Source organism: Palaemon carinicauda, chromosome 26, assembly GCF_036898095.1.
Source record: "Palaemon carinicauda isolate YSFRI2023 chromosome 26, ASM3689809v2, whole genome shotgun sequence".
NCBI lineage: Eukaryota > Metazoa > Arthropoda > Malacostraca > Decapoda > Palaemonidae > Palaemon > Palaemon carinicauda.
Genome location: NC_090750.1, coordinates 82543166 through 82558344, shown reverse-complemented (window position 1 = coordinate 82558344; position 15179 = coordinate 82543166). Strand labels below are relative to the sequence as shown.

At 39.8% G+C, this 15179-nt stretch overlaps 2 protein-coding genes across 6 annotated transcripts in view; one reads left to right on the top strand and one right to left on the bottom strand.

The window, feature by feature from the left end:
- O-fut1 (O-fucosyltransferase 1) overlaps nt 1–4257 on the bottom strand; it is a 69905-nt gene extending 65648 nt beyond the window's left edge. Inside the window, exon 1 of one of the 2 annotated variants that reach the window (XM_068349825.1) lies at nt 4122–4257. In XM_068349825.1, the coding sequence (XP_068205926.1) occupies nt 4122–4242 (121 nt within the window). In that variant the 5' untranslated portion in view covers nt 4243–4257. Of the gene's footprint in view, nt 1–4026; nt 4100–4121 lie in introns of those variants that run through there. The other variant, XM_068349826.1, reaches the window with a different exon arrangement.
- Nucleotides 4258–14190: 9933 nt separating this feature from the next.
- Nucleotides 14191–15179, top strand: part of LanA (laminin subunit alpha) — a 101360-nt gene continuing 100371 nt past the window's right edge. For all 4 annotated transcript variants that reach the window (XM_068349824.1, XM_068349823.1, XM_068349822.1 and 1 more), the window contains exon 1: nt 14191–14462. In XM_068349824.1, coding sequence (XP_068205925.1) covers nt 14226–14462 — 237 coding nt within the window. In that variant the 5' untranslated portion in view covers nt 14191–14225. The remainder of the gene's footprint in view (nt 14463–15179) is intronic.

Below are 15179 nucleotides of genomic sequence, written 5' to 3'. Positions count from 1 at the left end.
AGTTAAGGTTCCTGAGGTGCTAGCCTAAGGAGTTGAGACTCTTGCCTTGAGGAGGGTTTAGGTCGCTGCAGCGAGTGCTGAGGTGGCTGCCTCATTGATGGAAGAGGTTGTCGTACCTCAAGAGATTGTTGCCTCGCTGGTGGAACCGCAAGCGGAAGCGGAGGAAGTAAGGCATAAGACTCCTGCTCCCATTGCTGAGGTTGCCTTAAGGAAGGTTAAGGTTGCTGCACAACGCTGGTAACTGGCAACTCAGAACGCGGTAAGGTAGCCTGAGGAACCTCAACTTCGTACGCCTGGCAGACTGGACTGCGGTGAGGCGGAGCTCTCGCAGGAGGAGGCGGAGGTTGCTGCACACCGCTGGTAACTGGCAACTCAGAACGCGGTAAGGTAGCCTGAGGAACCTCAACTTCGTACGCCTGGCAGACTGGACTGCGGAGAGGCGGAGCGTTCGCAGGAGGAGGTGTAACCTTCTCAGCCTGAAACTCACGCATTAAGACCCCAAGCTGCGACTGCATGGACTGCAGCAAAGTCGTCTTGGGATCAACAGACGATAAGGTCTGTTGTGGCATCGCCTTACCTCTCTTAGGAGGTGTGCAGTCACCTGATGACTGAGGAGAGTCAGAGCTAACCCAATGACTGCATCCGGGTTGTTGAACTCTAACTTCGTACGTCTGGCATAGGTCTGGACTTTACGTTTAAGAGGTCTTGAGACCTGAGACCAGCGTTTTCTCCCCGAAATTTCTTCTGCAGACGAGCAAAATAAGGGCTCAATCGTCTGCGGGTGGGAGTGACGGTCTCTTAAGACACGCCCGCAACCACCGAGGATACTTCTGTGCGCCGATCAAGGCCTGCCGAACCCTTTTGCCCTTCAACATTGCTTCTCCCCTGGGCTTGGGAGCTTGCAAGAGGTCCCGGACTGGGAGGACGACTGGCACGCACAGAAGTACCCCCACGCACAACACTGACACACTTTGCGCTAATCACTTATCACTTTTGATTTTCTGTTTGCACTTATTTCACTGAACTCGAAACTTTAAGTGGTTTGTACCTGAAACACGCAATTCTATCCTTTCTCAAAAGTTAGTAATTGCGAAAACAGAATTACAATGTAACAGAAAAATCTAATGAAAGATAAATAATTCAGTGGCTGGAAAGAGACTAAACACTAGATCAAATAAACTACGTTTAAAATCTCTCACCGCATAAAGCTTGAGAACAAGAAAAACTCTAGAAACGTTTACCTTCTTCCCCTAAAGAGACTAGGGAGAAGAGCAAAAACGATAACAACGTTACTCGCTTGAACGAAACGTTTATCCTCCTCTTTCTCCCTCCGTCTCTATCTCTCTCTCTCTCTCTCTCTCTCTCTTGACTTAGAACCTGAGAGAAGAGCCCAATCATATATATCGTTAAAACATATTATTGTTAAAGGAAAATATTTCCCAAAATGAAAAGTTCCTTTATAGAATTAAAACCATTAAGTTAAGAAAGAATGAACAAAACGCTAGACACGGTTACTCTTACTGCAACGTGACACCGTGAAAATTCTCTCTCTATCGTAACGATAGAGCGCAAGTTGAACGTTCTGAAACGTCAACAACTGCAGAGACAAAACAAAACGTTAGTTCAACTTTGAAAACAGTACGAGACTATCAAAGAAATTCTTTCAAAAACATTAAAATAGCATAATATGTTAACAGGTAAAACCGAAATGACGGGCTCAATGTTAATTAACTTCGGTACAAGAAAAGGCCGCCTACTATTAGGAAAGGTCGAATATAAACAAATATAAAAATTAATTTTAATAATTTTATAATAAAAGGAAGTTAATCGAAGAAGCCTATAAAAGGCAGAGAGATATAAAATAAATCTATAACTTTTGTTAAGCAAAATTAAGAAAGAGAGTCTATACTCTCTTAGACACCAACACTTCCGTCTAAGGGAAGGGTCGGCCATTTAAAGGTGAAAGAGAGTTCATACTCTCTTCGTCACCATAATTAATCAAATTAATTCCAAAAGCTAGCTAAGCTAATAATAGAACTTCCTGAATAGCGAAAGCTGAAATCTTAGAGCAATACTTCACCAAAAACCGTGAACAAGACTCCAAAATTATAAGCGTATCCATGAACGTCTTGCCGGAAGCACGACAGAGGAAAAATTGAAGTGGTGTCAACAAGAAGTACTGCAGTACCTGGCCACAGGTGGCGCTTGTGAGTACACCCCCCTCTTGTATAGCGATCGCTGGCGTATCCCTTCCGTAGAATTCTGTCGGGCAACAGAGTTGACAGCTACATGATTATCGGGTAAGTTTAATATTGAAAAAATATAGTGTGATAACAAGTGAAATAGTAATAGATAACTGAATTTGGCTGAAACTGTAATAATACCAAGTTATGATGAATACCAGTTGAAATACCTTTTAAATATGTATGGATCTTTAGGTTTTGTTTTCCTATTGATTTGTTTTACAATCCATTTATTAATAACGTATTTCCAAGGGATTTATATACTGTATAATTGTTCATGGAGTGAGAGTAGTTTACTAGAACAGGGGTAGAATTTCTTAATAATTGTCAAATATATTTTATTCATGGTGTTTTTATCTTGTTCTGAAATACGATATCAAGGTAGTTTAAAAATTAAAGAAATATTATGATTTTGTGTTACCTTGTCAGGAGGGAAGCTAGTTGGAAGTAAACACAAGGTCGAGCCTTAATCTTAGTAATCTTAGTGTAAGCTTAGGATACGACAGTATAGAACTGGAATCACACTAGTCATTTCTTGCTTGAGGTTTTTGCCGACCTCCAGCTGAGCCCGGTGAGTGAAAGTGTTGTAGCGTCACACTACGATCTTGTGGTTCAAGGAGAAAATAGGAAAAGTTTGAACAAAATTGATCAGCTGACATCACGGTGGCCAGAAATTTTCAGACTGTTGCAGTAATAGGTATTCTCGGTATATTATGTGAATTGAAAAATTCTACAACTACCACAGGATGAAATGAGCAAAACAGATTTTAATCTTTTGAGGCTAGTTGGATCCAAGATTTCCAAGCAAGAGCACATCCCATTTACAGCAGCCATCTTGCTTGTTTACATCCAAAGTCATGATTGTGGTTTGTGCTCGCTGCTTCCCATCTAGTCAGGAAACGAATATCTAGTGTAGCAAGCTCCCGGATTCCCAGTATCAGCAGCAACGCTTCGCTGCTGGCGATATAAAATCCGGGTTGTGTATGATAGCGGCCAACTCTATGTATGAATACGGCTAACTTAGAATACAGCAGTGGAAGGGGGGTCGCAGGGGGGCATTAGTCCCCCCGTTAGGTAAGTAGATAAGGACAAAGGAAGCCCTTGTATATCAGCGACCAGTTTCTCCCTTGTGGATTAAATATGGACATCGACTAACCTAAACTTTCCCCCCTTACCTAACCTTCAAGCCGTGCCCTTACCTAACGGGGGGCTAACGCCTCCCTGCAACCCCCCTTACACTGCTGTATTCTACGTTAGCCATAATAATACATACAGGTGGCCGCTATAGTACATAGTGATTCAGGTACCCATGGCCAAAGAAACAACTCTGGGTATGTTATGCGCTGATAAGCATTTGGTACAGACATGGCTTGTAGGATAGGTTAGAGGAGAAAATTTAGGTTAGTTGATGTCAATTTTTAATCCAAATGGGAGGAACTGGCTGCTGATATACAAAGGCTCCTAAAAACCTAGTGACATTCCAGCTTAAGGGTGGGTCGGAGGGGTGTAGCCCTCACGGTAGGTAAGGATATGTAACCTCGTATATGTACAGTACTTCTAATTATTATCATTATTACTAGCCAAGCTACAATCCTACTTGAAAAAGCAAGATGCTATAAGCCCAAGGGCTCCAATGGGGAAAAATAGCCCAGTGAGGCAAGGCTAACTATTCAAATCGATGAATTCTACTAAATCCAACATATCAACGGTATAAAAAAAACTTCTGCAATAAAAAAAACATATCAAAAGCTTTGTAGTTTCCGGCTATATTGTAAAAATTTACCTCCAAACAAAGCAATGGGCTTCATGCAGCTCGGCCCAGCATTTGTTTCCAGTGGTTTTAGATGTAGATTTAATACTAATTATTCATTATCTTACCCATGCACGGACAATATAAGATATATCCACTTGAATCTATATCAACATCGCCTAGAGCACTACAAAAGCTCCCAACGAGAATAATCACTAGAAAAGTCAACATTCTGTTTACACCGGACATTGTTTTGATTTTCGCAGTCTGGTAGATGTTTAATGCTGACTGAAAAATGGCCCCGATAAATAACCCCTGGTATTGGAATTATTTCTCTATCTCAGGAATTTTAATATCCTTAGGGCATTTTGCATAAAATTCTGGTCATCATTCTACTATCATAAGTGCCTACAAAGATATATGAATAAATTAATAATGATATCAATAGGAAGGGATAGGTTGAATTATAATTGTTTAATGTTGACTTAAAATGTGCCTTGAAGAAATAAATTAAGAAGAGTTACTTTATGACAATATATTTGCTTCAGTGATATTTTTAGAGCAAGAACTAATACGTTAAAACTGAATATTGTAAATATACACAAAGGGGGAATGTAAACTGTAATTTTTGTGAAAATGAGGAAGATTGATACATTTTATTTGGGGGGGGGGCAGGAATATAGAAAAGAAAGGAATGAAGTAATTGGGCCACAACAACCATACGAGAAAGACCTAAAGAAAATATTAGGATTATTTTTATTTAGAGAAACACATCTAAAAAAGAAAAAAAAGAAGTTTAAACCTGATGTGGAGGAAAAGACAAAGCAGTATAAGAAGATAAACTTTGGAGGCGCCGTTGAAAAGGCTATGCCCCACCCCCAGACCCAGAACCTGGTATTGGAGTTATTTCTCTTTCTCTGGAATTTGAATATCCGTAGGGCATTTTGCATATAATTATGTTCATCATTCCACTATCATAAGTGAGTACAAAGATATATGAATAATGATTTCAATAAGCAGGGATAGGTTGAATTATAAATGTTTTTGTTATGAATGCTTTCCCAGGATGGAAAGTAAAACCTCTCGTATTTAATATTGGCCGCTGGGTTTACATTAATTCTACAGAGTAACAAAGGTTAATATTTTTGTCCAATATGTTACAACAAATTATTTAACCCTTGCCATGCATTTTATAAATGACCGCATTATAGTGATTCAGGAATTTCAGGTACCCATGGCCAAAGAAACAACTGTGGGTACGTTATGCGCTGTTAAGCGTTTGGTACAGAAATGGGTTATGCATTATAATAGTAGTGCTGTTTAGTTTTTCGTTTGAGTGATTAAACAAGTTTTCAAATTGTCTATAAATATTTGAAACACTCGGGATTTCCTCTGCTCCTTGTAGTTCCTCTCATTCCGAGCAACTTCCCAGCTGCAAATTAACTCCTCGATTTTAAGGGAAAAGAAATGCTTATACTGTTGTAGATATAATTAAATCCTCAATAAATGTATATTATTTTGATAAATGTATAATTTAAACCAATTTTGGAATAAAATTTAAATTTGAAGGATTTCTTAGTTGAAAATCACATAGTGATTTGGAATATCGATATATTTTGGAATTATTTTGGTGGGTAATATGCGTACAACGTACAATTTTACAGATATCACTAAGTTAACTCAAATAACATTTTTGGTATAATCCAGCATGAAATTAATATACTCTAAAGACTTCACTTTCAGTTGTAATAAAGTATCCACTTCATAACATGACCTATCGTTTCACATTTCACAATCATAAATGTTTACTTGGGTGCGAGCTTAATGAGTAAATATAATCTCTCATTTTACCGTGAAATTAGGCCAACTTTTTATGCTTTTCAACCATTTCCTTGTCTAAACTTTCATGTTCGTCTTCTGATATTATGCAACATATGAACTTTTATGTCTCGTCCTCTTCACGTTTCAAACATGTTCTGTATTGTTAAATGTGCACAGGTCACAGACAGTATCTGTATATTCTCCTGAAATTGGCATTTTTTATCGTTGGTTTCATTATTAAAACGGAATTTGAGTTATATATATATATATATATATATATATATATATATATATATATATATATATATATATATATATATATATATATATATATATATATATATATAGTATGTGTGTGTATGTATATGTATACTTAAGTGAATCAGGGTTCAGTTAAGTGAAGTGCTGTTCTCAAAATAAAATACCCTTATCACTTAGCAATATATATATATATATATATATATATATATATATATATATATATATATATATATATATATATATATATATATATATATATATATAATATATATATATGTATATATATATATATATATATATATATATATATATATATATATATATATATACAATTCTATTTTTTCTTAAATAAATATTTTCCTTTTGATTATAATATGACTTATTTACGTTTTCATCAAAAGTTTTGTCAATGATTTTATAAATGGAGAGAGAGAGAGAGAGAGAGAGAGAGAGAGAGAGAGAGAGAGAGAGAGAGAGAGAGAGAGAGAGAGTCGACGAGCCTAAACCTTGAAACACGAGATTCCCAATCTATTAAGAAGGACTCAAACGAACAAGGATGACACCCTCAATTACGTCCCAAAATGACCCTTAACTTTACTTTCATATCTTTCTTGCATAGTATTGGTACTAAGGCTTCATATCCTCAGTCATGTAGGCATGGGTCTTCCAATCGTTCCAGTGCCTTGTGGAGCCCAGTTAAAAGTTTGAACTAATCTCTCTTGAGGAGTGCTAAAGCATGCCCAATACCTAACTTGAAACCGAATCAATTTTAGCTGTTCCAACGGAAGACTTTAGGACTCGAAATTAAGCACACAAATAATGGGGCATACCTATTTGCTCTATTATCGTGATCATGATTGTGTTGAATCAGTTGAACATCAAAAGTTCAAACTTGCAGCAAATGTTTTTATGTTGAACAGGCTGACACAAGTCTCTCTATAGTTTATTTATGACATATCTGTTTTGATGTTACTGTTTTTAAAATATTTTGTTGGTAATTTTTTCTCTTATCGTTTATTTATTTCCTTATTTTCTTTCCTCACTGGGCTATTTTTCCCTGTTGGAGCCCTTGGGCTTATAGCATCTTACTTTTCCAACTAGGGTTATAGCTGTAATAATAATAATAATAATAATAATAATAATAATAATCGGGTATCTGAATCGGTAGAACTTCAAAAGTTCAAACTTGCAGCGAATGCTTTTATATTGAACTGACTGACAGAAGCCTTTTCAATATGAAATATATATTTTGATGTTACTGTTTTTAAAATATTTCAACTGTTCATTATTTCTCATATCGTTTATTTATTTCCTTATTTCCTTTCCTCACTGGGCTATTTTTCCCAGTTGGAGACCTGGGGTTTCTACCAATTTCTAGACTTTCAGGAACATGGTCTAAATCCAAGTCAAGATTTTCATCATTTTATGCCTCTGAGCAGAAACAACATCAACAACAATAATAACAACAACTGTGATTATTAGAGGGTTATAAACAATGAGTTATATACATTGTTCATCATTTATTCTTAATATGTTTTATGTTCATTTGAATTATATACATTGTTCATCATTTATTCTAAATATGTTTTATGTTCATTTCAGATTGACCGTGGTCATTATTCAATAATAAAGACATTTGAATAAATGGACCAAGCTCTTATTTATGACCACGGCCAGAGATGGATTCAGGATAACAGATATTGTGAATGACTAAATCCTAAGAACTAATCAAAATTCCAGCAGTAGGATGTCCAATACCAGGCTGTGATTACGTCACGGACGACCTTGAGGCCGCCATCGTAGCTGCACTCATAACTGCTCACTGCACCACACATGCTCCTGGACAAGCTGCTAAAGTAGAAAGAGTTAAAAGACCCACAATATCGACAGCGGGAACAAGTGAAGAATGGGCATATTTTCAATCACGATGGTCTGACTATGTAGACGCAACTAAAATTGAGGGCCGTGATCGTGTGGTACAGCTTCTAGAATGCTGCAAAGAACAACTTCGAAAAGACTTAACACGATCAGCTGGTGGCAGTCTTACTAACAAGACTGAAGTGGAAGTGATGGGAGCAATAAAAAACCTGGCAGTTCGAGAGGAAAACACCATGGTAGCTCGAGTGACGCTACACAACATGCGTCAAGACCGTGATGAGCCTGTACGACGTTTCTGCGCACGACTTATAGGACAGGCTATTGTTTGCAAATTCCTGATAAAATGTCCAGGATGCAACGTTGATGTAAATTATACTGACACAATAGTGAGAGACGTATTAGCACGCGGCATATGTGACCCTGAAATACAATTAGATCTACTTGGTGATAAGAATCAGGACATGTCATTGGAAGAAGTTGCACAGTTTGTCAAAGCTAAAGAATCTGGTAAACGATCTGCCTCCCGACTATTAGACTCTCATGAGGTCCAAGCAGCGGCCAGTAGTTCATACAGAAAGGTAAAACAAACCGCTGTCAAAGATAAAAACGAAGTTTGCTCATACTGTGGCAAGAAAGGACATGGTAAAAACACTCCTGCACGTGCAAGAAAATCAGAATGTCTAGCTTACGGTCATAGATGTGAACACTGCAACCGAGAAAATCACTTCGAGAGTGTTTGCCGTAGTAAGGGCAAACCAAAAGTGAAACCCAGTGCTCACAATGCCAATGACTACGAGAATGTGGTGTTCAACACCTTGTGCAGTGTATCATCAATCTCTAAACGACACACCAACAAGACATTGGCTTTGGACCACCATCTGTATGACAACTTATCTGATACTAGGATAAAGAGACCTTCCAAATCTCAACCTTTCATAAATCTGACAATCAGAACGTCACCTAAGGATTACGAAGCCTTTGGTTTCCACCTTCAAGCTGGTACACATGCTGTTCGTATATCTGCAATGGCAGACACTGGATGCCAAAGCTGTCTCGCAGGTATCAAGGTCATCCACAAACTTGGCCTCAAGCAAAGTGACCTCATTCCTGTAACTATGAAAATGCATGCTGCAAATAACAGAGGCATTAAAATCCTCGGTGCCACAATCCTTTGTATATCAGGAACAGATGAGCAGGGGAACCTTGTTGAGACTAGACAAATGACATATGTCACCGACAACTCGGATAAGCTCTTCATCAGTAGGGAAGCCTGCATCGCCCTTGGCATGATATCGGATAGTTTTCCGACTATTGGTGAAATCTATGACACACAATCGGAAACTCCGGATGCCACCAACAATGGAGTAGGAAGCGTTAGTGGACTAGCCAATCAGTGTGACTGCCCAAAACGTCACCTACCACCTTCGCCGCCTACAGAATTACCGTTCAGTGCAACCGAGTCCAACCGGTCTAAACTAAAGGACTACCTCTTGAAGTATTACGAATCAAGTACATTCACCGTATGTGACCACCAACCGTTACCACTAATGGATGGACCCCCAATGAAGCTGATGATCGATCCGAATGCTGATCCTGTTGCTCGTCACACACCAGTGCCAGTGCCGTTACACTGGCAAGAGGAAGTTAAAGCTGGACTTGACCAGGACGTCCGCCTTGGTGTCCTTGAACCTGTCCCAATCGGAGAACCAGTAACTTGGTGCCATCGGATGGTTGTATGTGCTAAGAAAAATGGCACACCTCGACGAACAGTTGATTTTCAGCCTCTCAATGTGCACGCTAAGAGAGAAACGCATCATACGCCTTCTCCATTTCACCAAGCAAGGTCAGTACCACAAGGAAAAAAGAAAACCGTCTTTGATGCCTGGAACGGATACCACAGTGTACCGATTCAGGAATCTGACCGTCACTTAACTACGTTTATCACTCCTTGGGGACGCTATCGTTATAAAACAGTCCCTCAAGGGTATATTGCTTCTGGCGACGGACATACTCGACGGTATGATGAAATAGTTGCCGAGATACCCAACAAAACTAAATGTGTCGACGATGTTCTTCTTTGATCTGACTCAATAGAGGAGAGTTTTTTCCAAGCTGTACAAGAAATATCACCGATGTCAGATCTTGGTTTGGTTTAGTAAACCAAGTATCGTATGCTTTCAGCATGACCGACAAAATGCTACCATTCAGACAGTTATTGAAACCAGGAACACCATTCACCTGGAATGACAATATTAATGCACTCTTTTAGGAGTCTAAAACTGCCATTATCAACGAAATTGAAGAAGGCGTGCGAATCTTTGACAAGACAAAACCTACCTGTCTCGCCACCGATTGGTCAAAATCAGGAATTGGATTCTGGCTGTTCCAGAAACATTGCGACTGTCCAGACTACCGACCGTTTTGTTGTCTCACTGGTTGGAAGATCACACTTGTCGGAAGTAGGTTCACACATGCAGCTGAGTCTCGATATGCACCAGTTGAAGGTGAAGCGTTGGCAGTCGTCGATGCTCTTGATAAGGCAAGATACTTTGTTCTTGGCTGTGAAGATCTTGTGGTCGCAGTTGACCATAAACCCCTGTTGAAAATATTTGGTGACAGATCATTGGAGGACATATCAAATTCACGTCTCAGAAACTTGAAGGAAAAGTCCCTCCGCTATCGATTTCGCATGATTCATATCCCAGGGGTCAAGCATCTCGCTGCAGATGGAGTATCGCGCCACCCAACTGGAAAATCTGAAAAGCTATTGCTTCAAGATGACATTGCATCAGTTGACAGTGTACCTTCCGTGAGAAATGTTCCCCTACACAAATTGCCATCAGCATATTCTGTTTCCACTTGTATCACCGCATCAGCAGTATGCTCACTTGACTCACTTAACGTGAGAGCAGTCACCTGGGACAGAGTTCGCACTGCCACAAGTAGTGACGATAACATGCATGAACTGCTCAGCCTTATAGAATGCGGAGTACCAGAGTCTCGCCAAGAGTTTCCTATACATCTTCGAGAGTATTTTCAATTCCGCGAGCATCTCTACACTGTTGATGGTGTGATACTATACAAGGAGCGTATAGTTATTCCTCCAGCCCTTCGTCAGGAAATTACCTCTATGGTATCGCGAGCAGAGTCATCTGTGTTTTGGCCAGGGATAACACCTGCTATAACAGCACTTCGAGCTGGATGCAACCACTGCAATCGCATCGCGCCTTCGAATCCTAGTGCTCCGCCTACACCCCTTATATCTCCAGACTACCCGTTCCAATGTGTTTGTGCAGATTACTTTCACTACTGAGGAGTTGGATATTTAGTTATAGTTGATCAATACTCGAATTGGCCCATAGTTGAACGATCTTCGAACGGTGCAGAGGGTCTTATAACTTCACTACGCCGAACATTTGTGACATTTGGGATTCTGGATGAATTGACATCTGATGGTGGACCTGAATTTACAGCGACAGCAACTAGGCAGTTTTTAAAGGACTGGGGAGTCCATCGCCGCCTTTCCTCTGTGGCCTTCCCACATAGTAATTGCAGAGCCGAAATAGGCGTCAGAACTGTCAAGCGTCTTATAGCGGACAACACGGGCAGTAACGGTGATCTCAACACTGATGAATTCCAACGTGCGATGCTCCAATACAGGAACACACCTGACAGAGATACCAAGTTATCTCCTGCAATATGTGTATTTGGTCGTCCCATCAGAGACTTCATACCTGTCCCGCCCGGCAGGTACCGTCCCCACGACACGTGGAAGGAAACACTCGATGCAAGAGAGGAGGCCCTAAGACATCGACACCTTAAACAGGGAGAGCGCTTATCAGAGCACACTAAGAGACTACCCCAACTGTCCGTAGGTGACCGGGTTCGCATCCAAAATCAAACAGGAAATCACCCCCTGAAATGGGACAAAACCGGTGTCATCATAGAAGTCCGCCAATTCGACCAATACGTCGTCAGAGTTGATGGCTCTGGTAGGGTCACGCTAAGGAACCGGAAGTTTTTGAGACAATACGTGCCTGTCAGGAGTATTCCAGAAGTCCGTACAATTAGAGATGACTATAATCGGAATCAGATTGTACCTATTGCCAATCCTTCGACCACTAAAATGTCTGAGACCATTGCGAAGGACACCATTCCGACAACCTAAAATCCGGACACACATGGTACTCTTCCATTGACCACTTTGCCGTTACCAAGTGGTACTACCCCTAACATTCATTTTGATGTTGCTGCTCCGGAATGCTATCCCAACGACCTCGGTAACACTGCGAATCATCAAGCAGAGATTCCGCCTCCCAATGATAGCACAAACTCTCCATCGCAGTTAACTACTGCCATGCCAAAATTTGGAGCAACGCAAGTCCAGTCTTACCCGTCGACCGCCAGCATGGCACTGTGATTTCGAGATGAACTAGCTATAGTGTCATCATGATCAACACATGACATAATTGTTTTTCAAGTTTCCGTTCCTTCACATGCTAACAGGAGTTTAGTGTTCATGAACCTATAATTTGGACGTTTAATTGCCACCCAATGTTTTGACATCAGTTTTAAACCGACCTCCACGAGAGACATTTTAAAAGGCAGTTTAAAAACTTGGTGGGAGATAGAGGGTTATAAACATTGAGTTATATACATTGTTCATCATTTATTCTTAACATGTTTTATGTTCATTTGAGTTATATATATTGTTCATCATTTATTCTAAATATGTTTTATGTTCATTTCAGATTGACCGTGGTCATTGTTCAATAATAAAGACATTTGAATAAATGGACCAAGCTCTTATTTAATTATGTGTCTATGCTTCACTGAGGCAGAGAAAACAATAAACAAGCAAATAAATAAAGAAGCAAATAAGTAAATAAGACTTCTTCAGCGCTTATCAGTTAAGAGGGACTTTCGCTACTTCGTCAGTGCTGTTGTGCTCCTTGTGTTGTCTGTTTATTGGATAGGTAGCGTAAGTCCATCTATCTATCTATCGATCTAGCTGTCTTTCTATCTATTTGTCTATTTATTGATCTATCTATCGATCGGTCTATCTATCTATCGATCTATTTATATATCTATCTATCTATCAATCTGTCTATATAGGTATCTCTCTCTCTCTCTCTCTCTCTCTCTCTCTCTCTCTCTCTCTCTCTCTCTCTCTCTCTCTCTCTATATATATATATATATATATATATATATATGTGTGTGTGTGTGTGTGTGTGTATTATATATATATATATATATATATGTGTGTGTGTGTGTGTGTGTATTATATATATATATATATATATATATATATATATATATATATATATATAATACACACACACACACACACATATATGTGTGTGTGTGTGTATTATATATATATATATATATATATATATATATATATATATATATATATATATATATATATATATATATAGGTAAATAGATATGATTACGAATGTGACCTAATAAGGTCATTGCTTACTTGATATTATTAAATTGTTATTACAAATACTCAAATTTATATAAGCCAAGAAGCGAGATACACACTGAGAAGAATTAAAACACTTGTATTATAAAAAGAATAGGCCTACAATTCAAAAACTAATTAAAAAAATATTATAGGATTCTATATCTTCTTCGTTTGTTTTTATACAGTATTTATACACATGCCAGTAAAGAATAGGCCTACAGTCCAAAAACTTATTTTCAATAAATGTGAGGATTCTTTATCTTCTTTGTTTGTTCTTATATAGTATTTATACGCATGCCAGAAAAGAATAGGCCTACAGTCCAAAAACTTATTTTTAATAAATGTGAGGATTCTTTATCTTCTTTGTTTGTTCTTATAGTGTTTATCCACATGCCAGAACAAACTAATCCAGTAGATAATGTCTGAGAGCTGTACTTTTTTCCCCCTCGATGAAGGGATAGACAGACATACGACTCCCGTGGTATGAGTAGGGTAAAGACACACATGGTCGTCGGGAATAAGATCTCATGGAGGGAGGGAAGGAGGGTAGGAGAAATGAATGCCAGAGGTCTTGTAGTCTGACCCCGGGGGTCCCTCCAGGTTTAGGGATGCTGAGATGGCACTGTTTGGTGAAGGGGGGGGGGGGTAGGTGGCTATTGGGGATTAGGGTGATGCTATATCCCAGGACCCTGGCGGGGAGGGTGAGAGTTGTGCCCTTAACGACAAACAGCCCAGTTTCAGGGTCCAAGCGTCGGTTCAACTCGGTTGTTCGCCAGTTGTCAGCGAAACGCAGAAGATGAAGGAGAGGGGAAGAGGAGTCGTCCACACGTGGACTTTATTTATATTATGGGCTTTATTCGAGCCTCTGTGGGCGCAGGTGCTCACGCCTCCGTATTTTAATTTAGCGGTGAACAGAAGAATAACGGCGTCGGCCACGTGCGGCGAAGATGTGACGGATCCAGAGTTATATTGTCAGTTAGTGGGCGCCAACGCCGATCACCATACTTCTTCGGATTCCATTCAGGGAGGACAAGTAAGTGATTCCGTCAAGTAGCTTTTCGATTCTGGATTGTTTAACTGGCCAGTACAGTGGTAACGTGTTCGCCTAGCATTTGCATGGCAGTAGATCGATCCCTTCCCGAGACCTTGAATTTAGCTTGTAAGCGATTCCCGCAAGTAGCTGTCCGAATCTGGACTGAATGTATTTTACTGACTAGTAAGTACAGTCGTAATATGTTCGCCTAGGATTCGCATGGCAGCAGATCGATCCCAGCCCGGGGCTGTGAGTTTAAGCTGTTTACTGGGGAGGCTTCTGCTGTAATTGGGCATTAATTACCGCGAGTATCTTTCCGATTCTGGACCGTTATTTAACTGGCTAGTACAGTGGTATTGTGTTCGCCTAGCATTTGCATGGCGGCAGATCGATCCCAACTCAGGATCGGGAGTTCAAGCTAGTAAGTGATTCCGGCGAGTAGCTTTCCAATTATGGACAGTTGTTTAACTGGCTAGTGCAGTGGTAACGTGTTCGACTAGCATTCTCATGGCAGCAGATCGATCCAACCCGGGATCGGGAGTTTAGGTTGCTTACTGGGTAGGCTACTGCTGTGGTTGGGCACCACAGTCGGGGGGGGGGGGGGGTGCGGAATTTTTGATGAAACTGGAACTGAAATCAGACATCTTTACCTTTATTTTAATAAATTTCAAAATGTATTCGATTGTAAAACTAGCGAAGCTACGTCAAAGCTTACTA